Raw genomic sequence first — 20,477 nt, forward strand, 5'->3', positions numbered from 1 at the left:
GTCTCAGGTTCGATGTAGCAGAGGCATATGTAATGTGGTTCAATTCTTTGAATCAAATTTAACATCTTGGTACCTTTGGTTGCAGCAAAGTCTGCTTTACCATTTCAAATGAAAACAATATAATTGCCTTCAGTGACATTTTTTAGATTCTCATTTTGCTGTACTTGGCTGGCATTTTCTGGAAATTCCCATCAATTTGCACTTGGAGGTAATATAGCCCATAGCCCATGGGTTTGACCATCTTACAAGATTATCAAGATCAGATTGAAGCCTCACTGTTCTGAATTTTTATGGTGTTGTATAAAATACATTAAGACACAAAGAGATTTGTAGATCTGGAATTGCTTTCAGAACAAGATGCAGAAATATACCAGACCCACAGTGCCAACCTCAAGTTGACATCCATATATCTTTCTTCTTTATATTATTCATATATTACACTGTGGATCACATTTATAAGGGTTTGCCCTCTTTGCTGTTGGTGGATTAGTCTTCATAGCAGCACAGGGTCATGATAGGTCGGCACACAAGCTTGTTTCATGTACGAGGTCTGTTAGAAAAGTATCCGACCTTTTTATTTTTTGCAAAAACTATGTGGAATTGAATGATGGGCGCTTGCATCAGCCAAGCTTGAACCTTCGTGCGCATGCGTGAGTTTTTTCACTCCTGTCAGTTGCGTCATTCGCCTGTGAGCACGCCTTGTGGGAGGAGTGGTCCAGCCTCCTGATCGGATTTTCATTGTCAGGAAAATGGCCGAGTGACTGCCGCTTTGCTGCATGAAAATTTTTTCAGAAAATGTGTGACAGCCAGGTGGAAACCATTCGGAAAATTCAGATGGCTTTCGGTGAAGATTCAATGGGCATCACACAGATTAAGGAGCATTACAACTGGATTAAAGACGGCCCACAGTAGCTGAGGGCACACCGCGCTTTGAGCAGCCATCGACAGGCTGAAATGACCAGATCATTTCCAAAGTGAAGGCTGTGTTGATCCGGGACGTCGTGTGACTACCAGAGAAATGGCAGAAAAGGTGGACATCAGCACTTTTTCGTCAGATTCCGCTGTTACAGGAGATTTTGTAATGAAAGACGTGCGGAGGCATTCGGGCGGGGACGAAGCCGCAATGGCGGAGAACAAAAGGAAGTCCATGTTGGAAGTCTCACGGGTCTGCGCAGGTCTTCCACCATTCAGAAGATTCAGACGGCTTTCGGTGGCTTTTTAGTCGAGTGAGTATCCGAGAAATTGTGGAGACCTGGGCATGTCACAACATGTCCAGTGAGACTTCCAACACGGATCTGTGTGATGCCCATTGAATCTTCACCGAAAGCCATCTGAATTTTCCGAATGGTTTCCACCTGGCTGTCTCACACAGTTTCTGAAAAAATTTTGATGCAACAAAGCGGCAGTCGCTCGGCCATTTTCCTGACAATGAAAATCCGACGAGGAGGCTAGACCACTCCTCCCACAAGGCGTGCTCACAGGCGAATGACGCAACCGACAGGCGTGAAAAAACTCAGGCATGCGCACGAAGGTTCAAGCTTGGCTGATGCAAGCGCACGATTCAATCCATATAGTTTTTGCAAAAAATAAAAGGTCAGAAACTTTTCTAACAGACCTCGTATACCTCTATGAACTGAGTCTATAATATGAAGTATAAGTACAGCTAAATGACAATTTTGGTACCTTGGCTCAACATGAACAGAATGTGCATCAGCAACATTTGGACAAATCATATTTCCACTATAAGGAGACATGCCGCTGATTATTTAGTGTCTTCATGAGGATGCACATATGATGTTGACAGGAAAAAAAAAAAAAAGAGGAAAAGACGACTGTGTGACAGAGGGAATGTGGACACAGCCCTGAATACAAACAAGAAGCAGTAACACTCTTCTTCATTTGCACTTGCGAAGAGCATCCTGCATCCTCTCCTGCACACGCTCCATCTTCTCAGCCCACTCCTTGCTCAAACCCTCCTCATCATCCCCAATGATTGCTGCGTAGCCCATGAGGGCGATCAGCCCAATGCAGAACAGGTAGGTGAGGCGTTTGCACAACTGCTCCATCTTGTGGCGGTCGTAGTGAGAGTGGATCAGGTAGACCTTTAGGATGGGTTTGCTGAAGAGCTTTTGTTTGCCATCCACGCCATCAAACAGTGTGTGCAGGTTCTGGTCGCCTAAGTCATCGGTGTAGCTCTCCTTAAAGTTGTCTTTCTTGCGCACACGCTGCTCCGGCTTTGCTTCCACCATCTCCATGAACTTTCTGAACTGGTTTCTCAGGTTCTCCTCCACTTGACAGTACTGGCCGTCCAGCGTTCTTTCTTGATCTGAACCAGTGTGTTGTAATTCTGATAGGAGAGTTGGTCCAGTGCCCTGTTGACAGAACCAAACTCACGCTTCAGGGTGCGGATGTCTTCATCATCGATGTGGTGGAGCACCACTCGGATCAGGGAACCAGCTACACCAAAAATGGGATTAACCACAGCTGCTGCAGATGAGATAGCGGCCACACACTGGAGAACTTTGACTAGGCTCTGCTTCAGCTTGGCCTGGTCCTCAGTGAGCTCCTCTGACATCATAGTTCCCAGGAGGGTAAGATTTGTAGGTCACCGGGTGGAGATGCAAAGGTGGAAGTCTGTGACATAGATGGAAGGAGAGGAAGCACATATTTGTGTGAACATTTAATGAAAATCACTGCTTAAGGTAACAGATTCATTAATTCTCTGAGATACACCAAATCAAGTCATTCTGAGAACAAATCTGTTACCAGGACATACTGAACAGTAGCACCAACACCAGTGAAAGACTGTAGTAGACCTTCAGCAGTTCCCTGATTTGAAATGGCTCAGATAGGTCAGTATGGGAGCTGCAGAAAAATTTATTTCCACCACATCTGATCAGGGGTTTTCAAAATGTGGGAGAGTGAGCTCCCACTCAGAGAACAAATGAATAGCTGCCCCCCCCCCCCCCCCCGACACACATACACACAAACACACAATTTCAATATCTGCATGTGTTTCTTTTTATTCTTTTACACATCTTAAACACATTTTTAAAGTTGTGTTTTTTTTTGTTTTTTTTAAAGGAACTGCATTTACACATTTTACAACCTTTGGAAACATTTTAAACATGTTTTTAAAGAACTTTCTATTCTATTTTCATCTCGTCATATTTTAAACATTTTTTTTATTTTAAACGTCTCTGCGTGTTTTAAATGCCTTTGGCATAACTAACATTTTAACATAAATAATATTAATTCAAACAGGGATGGGTATTGATAAGATTTTAACCGATACCGATGTCATTATGGATTCCGCTTATCGAGCCGATTCCCTTATCAGTACCTCCTGTGAATTTTCTGTGTACTAAAAGTAGGCTTTACGGGTTTTCTATGTCAATAACATTTGATTGAGTCTTAAAGTAAGTAAGTATGAAATTGGTCATTGGATTCTTGATCTCTGGACATAAATAAAATAAACAAAATCTGTAGTTTTTCCTCAAAAACATTTCCTTTCAGACATTAATAGCATGAATGTCACTCCACACCTCTGAGCTGAGCTCTTGCAGCCGGCTGCGCTGTAAGTCAACATCAGTGCAATTTATAAAGAACGCAGGACGTCTCATTTTAGTCTGTTGTAGATTGTTGTCTGTGTTACGTTCGGAAAGAGGTGTCATTTGATTTAAATTCACTATGAAGTTATCAATTCCGGATGGACTCTAACTTGACTCGGCAGAGAGCGGTTTGGAGCTGTGTGAACAGAATGGAGGATGATTCTCATTTCTTGCCCGCAACAAGACAAGAGTCCCAGTTAGTGACTTTAATTTGCACAAAAGTGACTCATGAATGACTTTTTTTTATGAGATTGAGATGGGGTTAAGAAGCGGACTTGCTGCTTCTGAAAAGCAGCGAAGCAATGAACCAATGAAGCAGTGGGTTGGAGCACTGCTTCGTTGCTTCAAGCTTCAAGAACAGCCACTGCAGAAGCAGTTGATTACAGACCCACTGCAGGGTCTGCAATCAACGTAAAGAAATGATCATTTTCCTGATAAAACACCCTCAAAAACAACGGCCGCTCTGAAGGACCGATAAGGGAATCGTTAATCAAAAATGGCTATCGATGTCGGTGGATCGATCATTTCTTAACGATTCTCGAAAAGAACTGGTTCTCGATACCCATCCCTTGCCCTCCCCTCTGAAGAACTCTGCCCACCCAGTTTGAAAACCACTGTTGTAGATTGTTTCTACTGATGTGGTTTACTAAGGGCACAAGTGACCCATAAAGATTACAGTGATGAATCGACTGAAAGAGTCAAAACACAGATTTTTATTTGGCACCATTTTGATAAAGTCAAACAGAAGAGTACATATGGCTAGATCCAGTATGTCCAAACATTCACAGTTTATTAACACTGAAGAGTTTTTTTTGAAAATAATAGCAAAACACAATCCCTAATCAAAAAAAGGTAGGACATTACAGAACACAGTGATTCTTACATTAACTTTTACCTTATTGCAGACAGTATGAACCAAATATATTTTGTGTGGTCAACTTCATTTCATTTGTTAATATACATCTATTCCTGCATTTTAGGTCTACAACACATTCCAACGTTGGGACACTAAAGCATTTACCATTTTACTGCAATAATGCCAGTTCTAACACCACTTAGACATTTTGGCATTGGAGATATCAAGCGAAGAAGCATACAGGTGTTATACAGTAGTGTTCAGAATAATAGTAGTGCTATGTGACTAGAAAGATTAATCCAGGTTTTGAGTATATTCTTATTGTTACATGGGAAACAAGGTACCAGTAGATTCTCACAAATCCAACAAGACCAAGCATTCATGATATGCACACTCTTAAGGCTATGAAATTGGGCTATTAGTAAAAAAAAAGTAGAAAAGGGGGTGTTCACAATAATAGTAGTGTGGCATTCAGTCAGTGAGTTTCTCAGTTTTGTGGAACAAACAGATGTGAATCAGGCGTCCCCTATTTAAAGATGAAGCCAGCATCTGTTGAACATGCTTTCTCTTTGAAAGCCTGAGGAAAATGGGACATTCAAGACATTGTTCAGAAGAACAGTGTACTTTGATTAAAAAGTTGATTGGAGAGGGAAAACTTATACGCAGGTGCAAAATTATAGGCTGTTCATCTACAATGATCTCCAATGCTTTAAAATGGACAAAAAAAAAAAAAAAAAAAAGAGACGTGGGAAGAAAACAGAAAACAACCATCAAAATGGATAGAAGAATAACCAGAATGGCAAAGGCTCACCCATTGAGCTCCAGGATGATCAAAAACAGTCTGGAGTTACCTGTAAGTGCTGTGATGGTTAGAAGACGCCTGTGTGAAGCTAATTTATTTGCAAGAATCCCCAGCAAAGTCCCTCTGTTAAATAAAAGATATGTGCAGAAGAGGTTACAATTTGTCAAAGAACACATCAACTGGCCTAAAAAGAAATGGAGGAATATTTTGTGGACTGATGAGAGTAAAATTGTTCTTTTTGGGTCCAAGGGCTACAGACAGTTTGTGAGACGACCCCCAAACTCTGAATTCAAGCCACAGTTCACTGTGAATACAGTGAAGCATGGTGGTGCAAGCATCATGATATGGGCATGTTTCTTCTACTATGGTGTTGGGCCTATATATCGCATACCAGGTATCATGGATCAGTTTGGATATGTCAGAATACTTGAAGAGGTCATGTTGCCTTATGCTGAAGAGGACATGCCCTTGAAATGGGTGTTTCAACAAGACAATGACCCCAAGCACACGAGTAAACAAGCAAAATCTTGGTTCCAAACCAACAAAATTAATGCCTCGCAGATGTGAAGAAATCATGAAAAACTGTGGTTATACAACTAAATACTAGTTTGGTGATTCACAGGATTGCTAAAAAAGCAGTTTGAACATAACAGTTTTGAGTTTGTAGCGTCAACAGCAGATGCTACTATTATTGTGAACACCCCCTTTTCTATTTTTTTTACTAATAGCCCAATTTCATAGCCTTAAGAGTGTGCATATCATGAAAAAAAATGCTTGGTCTTGTTGGATTTGTGAGAATCTACCGGTACCTTGTTTCCCATGTAACAATAAGAAATATACTCAAAACCTGGATTAATCTTTTTAGTCACATAGCACTACTATTATTCTGAACACTACTGTATGTTTACAGGTGTCCCATACTGCCATACTCCTCTTCTTCCACAGCCATACCCCTGCAATGTGTACAGAATGTAGTTTTGTATTTTCTGCTGAAAAATGCATGGATGTTCTTGGAAAAGATTAGTCTTAAGGCAACATATGTCACTCTAACATCTCAGTATACTTTCTGCATTAATGTTCCATCCCAGAAGTGTAAATTACCTTTGCTAAGGCCACTGACACAAACCCATACCATCATGACCCTATGTTTGGATTGTTTCTGATAAGTCTGAATGGTCCCTTTGGTCCAGAATACAAGACATCTATTTCTTCCAACAACACCTGGAATACTGACTTGTTTGCGCACAATAAATTTCCACTGTGCAGTGGTCCAACCCAGATGCCTCTGAGCATAGAGAACTCAACACCACCTCTGGACAATATTGACATGAGGCTTCTTTTTTGCACAGTAAAGCTTTAAGTGACAATTGTGACTGTAACCTGATATTGTAGTGCTTGACAAATGATTCCCAAAGTAGTCCCTTGTCCATGTGGTTGTATTAGCTATTGATGGAATGATTATTCTTGATGCAGTGTATTAGAACAAAAGGCACTCTGTAACGTTTCCAACTCCTCCTCTTGCTTTTATGGTTGAAAAGTAACCTCTTTGCTCCTGTCAGTGTTATGTAGGCCAGCCTGCTGTGCAAAGACAAAATGGGAGCACAGCTCTCAGTCGATGCAGCCTCAGCAAAACCTTTCGAGCTGGAGGTGCATATTTCTCCTGGAGCCCAGATTAGTACTACATGCAGCTAAGATAAAAAGCATTAACTCTTCCTTATTCTGTATATACACCACGCCACAAATACTGGAACAACAAGGACTCTTCATGTGTTGTTTTTGTTTTTAACTATAAACTGAGCATTTTGAGTTGACAACAAAGCATGAATTTAAGAAGACACTTTTGAAGTTTGTCTTTAAATATGTTGAGATGTGTTAAACAGCATAGAACATAGCACCTTTGAGATCAGACCAACCAATTATTGGGCGAGCACAATATCAAAACAGATCATTGTTAAAGAAAGTAAAAATATTTGGTTCCATATTACTTGCTTGGAATATTTGCATCAAAGCTGTGGCTCATGGACGTCATCAAAATGTTGATCTCTGTTTTGCTCTGCTTTTCCAGTCACCTCCCTCAGTTGCTTTTTTTCTTGGGGGAGGGGGGAGGTTGAGGGGTTGTGGATTCTGAGATGCTCATCGTTCTAGCAAAGGTGGTAAAAATGGCTGACTTCCTGCTGAAGCTCATGAAACAAACCCTGTGAATGAAAGAGTATTTTCCAACCAGTGTTCAATGTTCTGTCTGAAGTAAGGACGGGCCTCTGTTGACCTCAACTGGGGGGTAACTGGGCGCTGGAAGGAACACTTTGAGGAACTCCTGCATCAGACTGGAGCACCATCTACAGTAGTAACAGAGCTGGAAGCTGATGGGGGATCATCACCTATTTCCCTGGTGGAAGTCACTGAGGTAGTCAAACAACTCTGCAGTGGCAAAGCCCCAAGGTTTGATGAGATCCATGACCCTGAAGGCTCTGAGTGTGGAGGGACTGCCTTGGATGAGACGCCTCTTCAACATTGCTTTGAGGTCAGGGACGGTGCCTAAGGAGTGGCAAACTGGGGTGGTAGTCCCCATATTTAAAAAGAGAGACCAGAGAATGTGTGCCAATGACAGGGGCATCACACTACTCAGCCTCCCTGGTAAAGTTTACTCCAGGGTGCTGGAAAGGAGGGTTCGGCCAATAGTCGAACCTTGGATTGAAGAGGAACAATCATCGATCATCATCCTGGTTGTGGAACAACAGACCAGCTCTTCACTCACAAGGATCTTGGAGGCGGCCTGGGAGTATGTCCATCCAGTCTACATGTGTTTTGTGGACTTGGAGAAGGCGTATTATCGGGTACCCTGGGAGATACTGTGGGTGGGAGGTGCTGCGGGAGTATGGAGTGAGGGGGTCCCTTCTCAGGGCCATCCAATCTCTGTACTCACAAAACGAAAGCTGTGTTTGGGTGCTCAGCAGTAAGTCTGACTATTTCCCGGTGGGGGTTGGCCTCCACCCAGTGCTGTGCCTTGTCACCATCCTGTTTGTGATATTCATGGACAGGATATTGAGGCATAGTTGGAGGGAGGAGAGTCTTCAGGTTGGTGGGCTCAGGGTCTCATCACTGATGATGTGGTCCTGCTGGCTTTGACCCATTCAGTGTCTGTTGTTCAGTACACTCCAATGGTTATGTTCATTTTCATAACATTCCAAATTGTCTGGATGTGATGCTACTTGGTTGAGAAGGTTAGACCTTACTCTTGTGAAGCGCCTTGGGGGAACTTATATTGGGCTTTGGAGCTGTACAATAAATGAAATTGAATTGCATCGGCTACCTAATGTTTATGCAGTGACTGGTAGATTTATCTTCATCAACCAAAAACCAAAGCTATTCAGATATTTAAAGCTATTTAATGTTTAAGCCTTTGAATGAACACACCTCGGTCACAAGAAACACCTGTCAATCCCATGTTCCAATAATTTAGTAAAATTCCATGGTCTGACATAGAAGATGACATGGTCTAAATTGTTTGATGAAATCAGAGATTCTAAATGGTCTCATATTCATATTTGATTTCAAGGACAAATGTCTTCAGCTTGCACAAAAACAAATGAACTGGCTTTGTTGTCCCAGTACTTACACCACGGACTGTAAGTAAAATTGTTAATTACACAGAGATTATGATCCATCTTTAAATGTTCAGATTTCCTATTCATCATAATTAAAATCATAAAATGCTCATAAAAACAAATATCTGTTAAAGGTGCAAAGTGTAATGTGAATGAAAGCACAATAAAAAAATAAGTCCCTTCGCTGCTCCCTTGTTTTCAGTTAGGGTCGGCACAGCAGATCCAAGGGGACCTGCATTATAATTTAATAGACTGAAATTCTTGGCTACCTTTAACAGTTGAATATTATCAGATGATGCACTATTCTGTATATGTTACTCCGAGTGCACGCAAACTGCCACGTTCTTGTGTCTCTCCAGTAGTGACATTCTTCTGGAAAGCTCCACGCGGCTGCACTCTCCTTGTGACGACTGACAGCATGAACTACAAAGCCACTCAGCTGCTTCTCCAGGACCTCCACCACTGCTGGAGCATTTCCCTTCTTTGCCTGGCTCTCATCACCTGCTGAATGGAGTCTCGTGGTACCGGCTGAGGTTTGGTGCTATAGGACACTACCAGGTTGATGTTGTTCACCTGCAGTACCTCAAACCAGTTTTGTCCGGCCACATGATGAAAGTGCTCACCTGCTCGCCAGTTTCTGTAAGTGCTTCCTGAATGGTTGATGAGCCTCACTGACCAGCTGACCCAATCATACTTTTTGGTTAAGAACTCTATAAGCTGTTTAGTTGTATTGCAGGTTCTGGTCTTCAGTTTCTTGCAGGAAGTGCTGGGAGTCTAATTTGGCTTGCTCAGGAAAGGCAGCTACACATGACTCGATGGTTGCCTTCATCTTAGACTCTACTTCTTCAATTTTGCTGCTCCAGTTCTGTATTTTGTCCTTTTCTTCATCTGGGGTTTGGGTAAGGGCACAGTGGCCTAAAAGGGCAATCAAACCCAAGCAGAAGAGCTCCTTCATCCGCACACAGAAGTCTTCTAGAAGGCGGCGGTTCCTTGCAACATACCTGTAAAAGAAATGGAACCTCATTTATACCCCTTTAAGTGTTATTTCTGCAATGAAAAGTGATGCAATATGGCCACATGTTATTAATGTGATGAAAAACAACAAAATACCTTTCTACCACATCTAGAACTGATTCTCCAAAGCTGTTAGTGCCCATCAGAGCATCATACAGCACAAACAGGTTCTTCTCTCCTCCAGTTTGGTAAAGTGCTCCAGGAAAAGCCTGGTCTTCACCTCTCGGAATTCTGGTTTTGCTTCCAGGATGTCCAGGTACTTCCGAAACTGGTTCCTTATATTCTCCTCAACAGAAAAATACTGTGAATCAAGTTGGCCCTTTTGATCTCGCAATCAATTTCTTCCAGCTGGGTGGAGAGCATGTCCAGTTTGCTCCTCACTGTTACAAATTGTTTCTTGACAAAAAAGACCTCTTGCTTTGAACATTGTCTAAGGCGAGGCGAAGAACTGAGCAGCAGCCTCGCAAAGAGGAAACATCTCCCCCACAGTGCTGGCCAGCACTTCAGCCCCCTTCTCCAACATATCCATCACTGCCTCAATTGCCTCTTTCTTCTGGGCCACAAACTTTTCCAGTGGATTTGTCATGTTCTGGTGAAGAACAAAACATGGTGTCAGAATTTAAAAAAAAAATATATGTGTGTGTGTATGTATATCTATCTATCTATATATATATATATATATATATATATATATATATATATATATATATATAGTTTTTTTGGGGGGGGGCTTGTTTTTTTATTTGTACTTTGTGGTTTGTTACCTTTTATATGTCCCCTTGTGTACAGCACTTTGTTTCAGCTGCAGCTGTTTTTTAAAAGTGCTTTATAAATAAAGTTGATTTGATTTGATATATATATATATATATATATATATATATATATATATATATAATATATATATATATATATATATATAAGAGTAATCCAAGATTAAGTTGATTACATTGATGATCATTTACGGCTGGCACAAGGGGCCAAGACAGTGCAGGCTTTACCTCGCTGACAATCACCTCAGCAGGTGGCTTCACAGATAATCTGGACTTTACATTGAGGGGAGGAGATCATCAGTAAAAATCACCTGCTGAAGTGATCAGTTGCAAGGAAAACCTACTTGGTCTTTCGTGGCACACTGCTGGCCAACCCTGATGTAAGAGATGCTGAAGGATAATGTATCCAGTGGGGGCAAAAAAAATTAACTTTGATAACAGAGAATCAGATAATTGAAAAGTTCATTCTTTCATTCATCTTCTACCGCTTAGTCCAATTAAGGGTTGCGGGGGGCTGGAGCCTATCCCAGCAGTCATAGAGCGTGAGGCGGGGTACACCCAGGACAGGACGCCAGTCTGTCGCAGGGCCACAAATAGACAAACAAACACAGACACACCACACACACACCTCCGGACAATTTTAAAGAGTCAAATCCACCTAACCCGCATGTCTTTGGATGTGGGAGGAAATCCGAGCAGCTGGAGGAACCCACGCAAACACGGGAAGAACATGCAAACTCCACACAGAAAGGCCACGGGAATTGAACCCACGACCTTCTCGCTGTGAGGCAATAGTGTTAACCACTAAGCCACCGTGCTGCCCTAACTGAAAAGTTATCTTTGATAAAGTTAAAATGATAAACCACCCAAAAATGTATCGGAAGTTACAGATAACCAATAAATTTTGAGTTTTAAAACACAATCGCTTCTGAAAGCATCAAAGGCAACCACAGACCCAAACAATGAGTCAGCACTTCTGTCTTTGAGTGTCCTGCTCCCTGCTGGAACCTCCTGCTTACTACATGGCTTCCAGCACAAACACAACTGAGAGGCGCCACAAAGCTCAACTCTCTACTCAACCACAACACAACCATCAGGCTGAGGTCTTGGAAAATAAAGCAATGCTGACTTATGGTTTGGTGTACATAAAATGAATACTGATAGAATAACTCCATTAATGTCAGTTCTGTCATTTGTGCAAAGTTAAGATGTAACATATATCTTTTAATGTTGAATAATGCACTAATTCTGAAGTTTTGTAACAAACACAGACAGATGGCATTCTGGGTAAAATGTGCCTCCGCTAACACTGATTGGTTATGTAAACCAACATGTTAATGTGAGGTGTGTATCTGATCCTCTCAGTAATGCAGCCAGGAATTCACTTTGGTGAGATTTTCCATTGCAAACTATGTGTCACTAACATAGTGTTTTAAGTGAATTGAAGCACTGAATCATTTTCCGAAGCAACTCCTTCACTTTGTGTTTTAGATTTTGAAAGAGTGAATCGTGCTCTTAAACATTTGTTTCATTTGCTGTTTCAAGCTCTTCAAACCCAATAATTTTTCATGAAATAATTGTTTCATTTAGTGTTTTAATCATTTTGAAAGAATGAATTATTTCCCAAAACATTTGATTCATTTGGTGTTTCAGGTTCTTCCAAACATGATAATTTTATGAAATAATTGTTTTAATCTTGATTAAAACAATTTTAAAATGCTGTAGTGTTTCCGTCATTTTGAAGCAGTGACACAGTTTTGAAACAGTTGTTTTGTGTGTCTTGACTGTTTCAAGCACTTCAATCAATCAATCAATTTTTTTATATAGCGCCAAATCAGAACAAACAGTTGCCCCAAGGCGCTTCACACTGCAAGGCAAGGCCACACATAATTATGCAAAACCCCAACGGTCAAAACGACCCCCCACGAGCAAGCACCTGGCCACAGCGGGAAGGGAAACCCCCCCCAACAGGAAGAAACCTCCAGCAGAACCAGGCCCAGGGAGGGGCAGCCCTCCGCCGGGACCGGTTGGGGCCGAGGGAGAGAACCAGGAAAAAGACATGCCGTGGAGGGGAGCAGAGACCGACCACCAATGACTAAATGCAGAGTGGTGCATACAGAGCAAAATAGAAAGAAACAGTGCATCATGGGAACCCCCCAGCAGTCTACGTCTATAGCAGCATAACTAAGGGATGGTTCAGGGTCACCTGATCCAGCCCTAACTATAAGCTTTAGCAAAAAGGAAAGTTTTAAGCCTAATCTTAAAAGTAGAGAGGGTGTCTGTCTCCCTGATCTGAATTGGGAGCTGGTTCCACAGGAGAGGAGCCTGAAAGCTGAAGGCTCTGCCTCCCATTCTACTCTTACAAACCCTAGGAACTACAAGTAAGCCTGCAGTCTGAGAGCGAAGCGCTCTATTAGGGTGATATGGTACTACGAGGTCCCTAAGATAAGATGGGACCTGATTATTCAAAACCTTATAAGTAAGAAGAAGAATTTTAAATTCTATTCTAGAATTAACAGGAAGCCAATGAAGAGAGGCCAATATGGGTGAGATATGCTCTCTCCTTCTAGTCCCCGTCAGTACTCTAGCTGCAGCATTTTGAATTAACTGAAGGCTTTTTAGGGAACTTTTAGGACAACCTGATAATAATGAATTACAATAGTCCAGCCTAGAGGAAATAAATGCATGAATTAGTTTTTCAGCATCACTCTGAGACAAGACCTTTCTGATTTTAGAGATATTGCGTAAATGCAAAAAAGCAGTCCTACATATTTGTTTAATATGCGCTTTGAATGACATATCCTGATCAAAAATGACTCCAAGATTTCTCACAGTATTACTAGAGGTCAGGGTAATGCCATCCAGGGTAAGGATCTGGTTAGACACCATGTTTCTAAGATTTGTGGGGCCAAGTACAATAACTTCAGTTTTATCCGAGTTTAAAAGCAGGAAATTAGAGGTCATCCATGTCTTTATGTCTGTAAGACAATCCTGCAGTTTAGCTAATTGGTGTGTGTCCTCTGGCTTCATGGATAGATAAAGCTGAGTATCATCTGCGTAACAATGAAAATTTAAGCAATACCGTCTAATAATACTACCTAAGGGAAGCATGTATAAAGTGAATAAAATTGGTCCTAGCACAGAACCTTGTGGAACTCCATAATTAACTTTAGTCTGTGAAGAAGATTCCCCATTTACATGAACAAATTGTAATCTATTAGACAAATATGATTCAAACCACCGCAGCGCAGTGCCTTTAATACCTGCATGCTCTAATCTCTGTAATAAAATTTTATGGTCAACAGTATCAAAAACAGCACTGAGGTCTAACAGAACAAGCACAGAGATGAGTCCACTGTCCGAGGCCATAAGAAGATCATTTGTAACCTTCACTAATGCTGTTTCTGTACTATGATGAATTCTAAAACCTGACTGAAACTCTTCAAATAGACCATTCCTCTGCAGATGATCAGTTAGCTGTTTTACAACTACCCTTTCAAGAATTTTTGAGAGAAAAGGAAGGTTGGAGATTGGCCTATAATTAGCTAAGATAGCTGGGTCAAGTGATGGCTTTTTAAGTAATGGTTTAATTACTGCCACCTTAAAAGCCTGTGGTACATAGCCAACTAACAAAGATAGATTGATCATATTTAAGATCGAAGCATTAAATAATGGTAGGGCTTCCTTGAGCAGCCTGGTAGGAATGGGGTCTAATAAACATGTTGATGGTTTGGATGAAGTAACTAATGAAAATAACTCAGACAGAACAATCGGAGAGAAAGAGTCTAACCAAATACCGGCATCACTGAAAGCAGCCAAAGATAACGATACGTCTTTGGGATGGTTATGAGTAATTTTTCTCTAATAGTTAAAATTTTGTTAGCAAAGAAAGTCATGAAGTCATTACTAGTTAAAGTTAATGGAATACTCAGCTCAATAGAGCTCTGACTCTTTGTCAGCCTGGCTACAGTGCTGAAAAGAAACCTGGGGTTGTTCTTATTTTCTTCAATTAGTGATGAGTAGAAAGATGTCCTAGCTTTACGGAGGGCTTTTTTTATAGAGCAACAGACTCTTTTTCCAGGCTAAGTGAAGATCTTCTAAATTAGTGAGATGCCATTTCCTCTCCAACTTACGGGTTATCTGCTTTAAGCTACGAGTTTGTGAGTTATACCACGGAGTCAGGCACTTCTGATTTAAAGCTCTCTTTTTCAGAGGAGCTACAGCATCCAAAGTTGTCTTCAATGAGGATGTAAAACTATTGACGAGATACTCTATCTCACTTACAGAGTTTAGGTAGCTACTCTGCACTGTGTTGGTATATGGCATTAGAGAACATAAAGAAGGGAATCATATCCTTAAAACCTAGTTACAGCGCTTCTGAAAGACTTCTAGTGTAATGAAACTTATTCCCCACTGCTGGGTAGTCCATCAGAGTAAATGTAATGTTATTAAGGAAATGATCAGACAGAAGGGAGTTTTCAGGGAATACTGTTAAGTCTTCTATTTCAATACCATAAGTCAGAACAAGGATCTAAGATATGATTAAAGTGGTGGTGACTCATTTACTTTGTGAGCAAAGCCAATAGAGTCTAATAATAGATTAATGCAGTGTTAAGGCAGGTCATTCTCAGCATCTGTGTGGATGTTAAAATCGCCACACTATATTATCTTATCTGAGCTAAGCACTAAGTCAGACAAAAGGTCTGAAAATTACACAGAGAAACTCACAGTAAACGACCAGGTGGACGATTAGATAATAACAAATAAAACTGGTTTTTGGGACTATCCAATTTGGATGGACAGACTAAGAGTCAAGCTTTCAAATGAATTAAAGCTCTGTCTGGGTTTTTGATTAATTATAAGCTGGAATGGAAGATTGCTGCTAATTCCTCCGCCTCGGCCCGTGCTACGAGCATTCTGACGTTAGTGTGACTCGGGGGTGTTGACCTCATTTAAACTAACATATTCATCCTGCTGTAACCAGGTTTCTGTAAGGCAGATAAATCAATATGTTGATCAATTATTATATCATTTACCAACAGGGACGTAGAAGAGAGAGACCTAATGTTTAATAGACCACATTTAACTGTTTTAGTCTGTGGTGGAGTGAAGGTGCTATATTATTTTTTCTTTTTGAATTTTATGCTTAAATAGATTTTTGCTGGTTATTGTGGGCTGGAGCAGACACCGTCTCTACGGGGATGGGGTATGAGGGATGGCAGGGGGAGAGAAGCTGCAGAGAGGTGTGTAAGACTACAACTCTGCTTCCTGGTCCCAACCCTGGATAGTCACGGTTTTGAGGATTTAAGAAAATTGGCCAGATTTCTAGAAATGAGAGCTGCTCCATCCAAAGTGGGATGGATGCCGTCTCTCTAACAAGACCAGGTTTTCCCCAGAAGCTTTGCCAATTATCTATGAAGCCCACCTCATTTTTGGACAACCATCAGACAGCCAGCAATTCAAGGAGAACATGCGGCTAAACATTCACTCCCGGATCCGATTGGGGAGGGGCCCAGAGAAAACTACAGAGTCCGACATTGTTTTTGCAAAGTTACACACGATTAAATGTTAATTTTAGTGACCTCCGATTGGCGTAACCGGGTGTCATTACTGCCGACGTGAATTACAATGTTACAAATTTACCGCTTAGCCTTAGCCAGCAGTTTCAAATTTCCTTCAATGTCGCCTGCTCTGGCCCCCGGAAGACAATTGACTATGGTTGCTGGTGTCGCTAACTTCACATTTCTCAAAACAGAGTCGCCAATACCAGAGTTTGATCCTCGCGGGGTGTGTCGTCGAGTGGGGAAAAACGGTTAGAAATGTTGAACGGGTTGGCGGTGTAACACGGGGCTTCTGTTTAGGACTACGCTTCCTCCTCACAGTCACCCAGTCGGCCTGCTTTCCCCGGCTGCTCGGGATCTGCCAGGGGGTAACTAACGGCGGCTAAGCTACCTTGGTCCGCACCGACTACAGGGGGTGGACCAAAAAGATTCACAAATGTGAATCTTTTTTTAAGTATTTGTTTAATGTTTTAAACTCTATACAAATATTTTATTTTGTCTTCAAGCATTTCAAAAAATGCAAAGCAGTTCTGAACCAATTATCATTTACTTTTTTAATGTTTCAACACAGTGAGTTACATATTGAAGCATTTCTTTCATTTACTGACTGGAGTGTTTTTTAAGTGCTTCAACAAAAGTAAAATCTGGACTACATATTTGGTCCACTTAATATACTAATCATTTATGTGAGTTAGTCATTGTCTGAAATGATTGTTTTGTTTATTTTCTGACTGCTTTGAAACAGTCAAGTGTTTCAAGAAGAAAACTAGTTTGTTTCAATTAAAGTTCAAAAAACCTTGTTTGTTCCATTTGAGAAGAAATGGAAATTGAAATCCACCTCCTAGCTACCCCATAAATCATTTCAGCTGGTGATTAATGTTAATGTCCTCCGTTCAAGTCAGAATGATCCATAATTGACTAGCATCACTTGTGGTGTAATGACATGCTCAGCACTTGGGGTTTGCACTTTGATAAACCTCTGATATTTTGGAGTTGCAGCTTTCAAATTTCATGACAGCCAGTCTGATGGTTTATATATTCCTCAGATTTAGGTCCACTTATTTTTGGACATTCACTCATCTTCAACACTTTTCCGGAACCGGGTTGCTCAGGTTGAAGGCTGCTCCTTCATGTTGAATGGAGCCAGCTGAGGTGGTTTGGGCATCTGGTAAGGATGCCTCCTGGGCACCTCCTTATGCTGCGTTCACACCGGGCGCGACACGAGCGACTGCAGCCAGAGGTTGCCATGTAATCCCTATGGAACGACGTGTTTTGGCGCCAAGTCACGCAGCGCGACGCGATGGGTGCGAGTGAAGCGATGCGAGTGAAGCGATTTTGAGCGACTGGAGCGTTTGTAGTGTGATATTGCATCACATCATGTCGCGCTGCCCTCCTCCCCAAGTTGAAAAATCTGAACTTTGTTGTCTCTTCGCTCCGCGATGACCAATCAGGGACTGAATATGTAGTGACGTAGAGATGTCTGAGTTTGACTGAAGATGTGAACATGTCCTGTATCTGGTAGCAGCCTGTGAGCAGGACTTATGTCTCTTTTGTCCTTTATTTCACAATTATGACAGAGTTTTTGGAGCAAGCAGCAGCCCCACAGCAATGGGAGAGGAGTTTCTTTCTCTTTTTATTTTACGTGCGCGCATGAGGGAATCATCTGTGGAGATTATTTTACTTATTAACTACACAGATGTATAATAAAGCAAATGGTGACTGGTTTCTAAACACAATTACAACAGAGGTTTTTTTGGGAAAGAGTGAGGAGCAGCCCCGCAGGAGGGGGAGTGGAGTTTCTTTCTTTCTTTTTTTTTTTTTACGTGCGCGCGAACGAATCATCTGTGGAGAATATTTTATTAATGAACTACACAGATGTATAATAAAACAAATGGTGACTGGTTTCTAAACACAATTATGACAGAGTTTTTGGAGTGAGCAGCAGCCCTGCAGCAGCGGGGAGCGGAGTTTTTCCTTTTCTTTTTTATGTGCGCGCGCGAGCGAATCGTCTCTGGAGAATATTTTATTAATTAACTACACAGATGTATAATAAAACAAATGGTGACTGGTTTCTAAACACAATTATGACACAATTATGTTTTTTGGGGGGAAGAGTGAGCTGCAGCAAGAAGCGGAGTTTCTTTTTTTTTTTTATTGTTTACATGTGCGCGGCTGTGAACGGGACAGGAGGTCCTCAAACTGGGTCCCGCAGAGGCGGAAGGACCGCTGAAAGCGGCCGTCATCCAGACGCAGCTCCTGCAGCAAATAATGATACCTGTATTGGGAGCTTTCCACAACAACTCGCTCCGTGTGATCAAGGCCCGCCATGATGACTTGATGCCAGGCGGAATGGAAGCGCCTCCTATTTGATGACGCATTGGAGCAATTTTTCTCAGCGAAAGTGCACCCAAGCAGAGCGACACACACCGGTGCGAAGGAGGCGCGTCCGTCGCCACGCGACCCCCACGATTGTAGCGTCTGATCGCGCCCGGTGTGAACGCGGCATAAGGGAGACACCAGCCACCCACCAGAAGAAACCCATTTACCAACACAGCCACCCTCCTAAGGAAGCCCATTTCAGCTGCTTGTACCTGCAATCTAGTTCTTTCGGTCATGACCCAACCCTCATGACCACAGGTGAGAATAGCAATGAAGACTGACCAATAGATCGAGAGCTTCGCCTTTTGGCTCAGCTCCCTTTTCTTCACAACAGTACAGTAGAGGTAATGCAACACCGCCCCTGATGTGCCGATTCTCCAGCCATTCTCACGCCCCATTGTCCCCCTCCCTTGTGAACAGAGTCCCGAGGTACTTGAACTCCTTCACTGGGCGAAGACCACATTCCCTACCCAGAGAGGCAATCTATCAGTGTGTTCCACGGCCAGGATGGAACCCGCATTGTTCCTCTTCAATCTGAGGTTCAACTATCGGCCGAACCCTCCTTTCAGCACCCTGGAGTAGACTTTACCAGGGAGGCTGAGTAGTGTGATGCCCCTGTAGTTGGCACACACTCTCTGGTCCTTCTTTTTAAATATGGGGACCACCACCCCAGTTTGCCACTCCCCATCCCAGACCTCAACGCAATGTCTCATCCAAGACAGTCCCTCCACACCCAGAGCCTTCAGTATTTCTGGACGGATCTCATCAACCCCTGGGGTTTTGCCACTGTGGAGTTCTTTGACCACGTCAGTAATTTACATCATATCACGACACATTCTCTGCTTCACAATGCAGTGTGATATTTATGTGTTGTTACACCAAAACAACAAGAGTTCTAAACACAAATCTGCATTGTCTTAAGAAGCTCCTTCTTCCTGGATCTCCATGATAATGTAGAATATGTGCTCTTTTTAAACACAATGGAGACAGTTTTAAATGATTTAACATTATATAGGTGTTTTCTATTCAGAACACTTAACGCTACTCTGCCACAATCATGATAAATTAAAAAGCACCAGTCCTTTTTTTACGAGAAAGAGGGAGAGAGAGAGAGAGAGAGAGAGAGAGAGAGAGAAATTGAAGACATGTCAAAATGTTCCATTTCATTGTTTTAAGAAATGCAGACATAATCCATAGTAGTAGAAATAATAATAATGATGATAATAATAATAATAATAATGAGTTTCAGTTCAAGATGTGTTATAGATACTTGCTTTGATTGATGTATTTAAAAAAGAAGCAGATAGTGATGTCATACAAACAAAATGGGGACCTGAAACACTTGGTGAGAAAATGGCACAGATACCCTTGAGTTCATGAGTCACATCACATCAAAATACAGAATGTCTGAAAAAAAGGCACATTTGCAGCCTCGCGTACACACTTCGGACAGACATCTGCACGCTGCGTGATCAAAACCACGAAGACATTCATTTTGATCGATCGTGTTTAAAAAATGCGCATTTCATTTATATTCAATAAGAAATACATATAACCATGTAACCGCATGAAAATGCATTTCAAGTATGAGAAAACTATAATATAAATTAATATGTACATAATGTTCCCTGTGAGTCCACAATCCACCTTAACTGTCATGCGCAACCAAAAGAAATGCGCACTGGAAGCCGCTTTTACGCACAGATCCCCTGAGAGCAGAGACACACCTCACAGCATTTTAAGCTCTTTTGAAAGGACGATACGGCCCTTTGTATTCCAACAATAAGTGAGTTTTTGTCTACCTGAATGCGCGTGCTCGTCCTTCACTGGGCGCCCCAGTGGCTGCAAACAAGTTTGTATTTCTCTTCAAGTTCACAAT

The 20,477-nt window shown here is 41.8% G+C and overlaps 1 protein-coding gene and 1 pseudogene across 1 annotated transcript; both read right to left on the bottom strand.

Moving 5' to 3' along the window:
* Positions 1-1,620: 1,620 nt before the first annotated feature.
* On the bottom strand, positions 1,621-19,043 carry LOC117513971 (protein rapunzel-like). The gene is given in 3 exon segments (XM_034174235.1): positions 1,621-2,317; positions 2,320-2,634; positions 19,032-19,043. Coding segments are annotated over 2 exon segments (681 nt in total). The 5' UTR covers positions 2,579-2,634; positions 19,032-19,043; the 3' UTR covers positions 1,621-1,895.
* On the bottom strand, positions 9,081-20,477 carry LOC117513970 (annotated as a pseudogene).

The sequence above is a fragment of the Thalassophryne amazonica genome, chromosome 7, assembly GCF_902500255.1.
Source record: "Thalassophryne amazonica chromosome 7, fThaAma1.1, whole genome shotgun sequence".
Lineage (NCBI taxonomy): Eukaryota > Metazoa > Chordata > Actinopteri > Batrachoidiformes > Batrachoididae > Thalassophryne > Thalassophryne amazonica.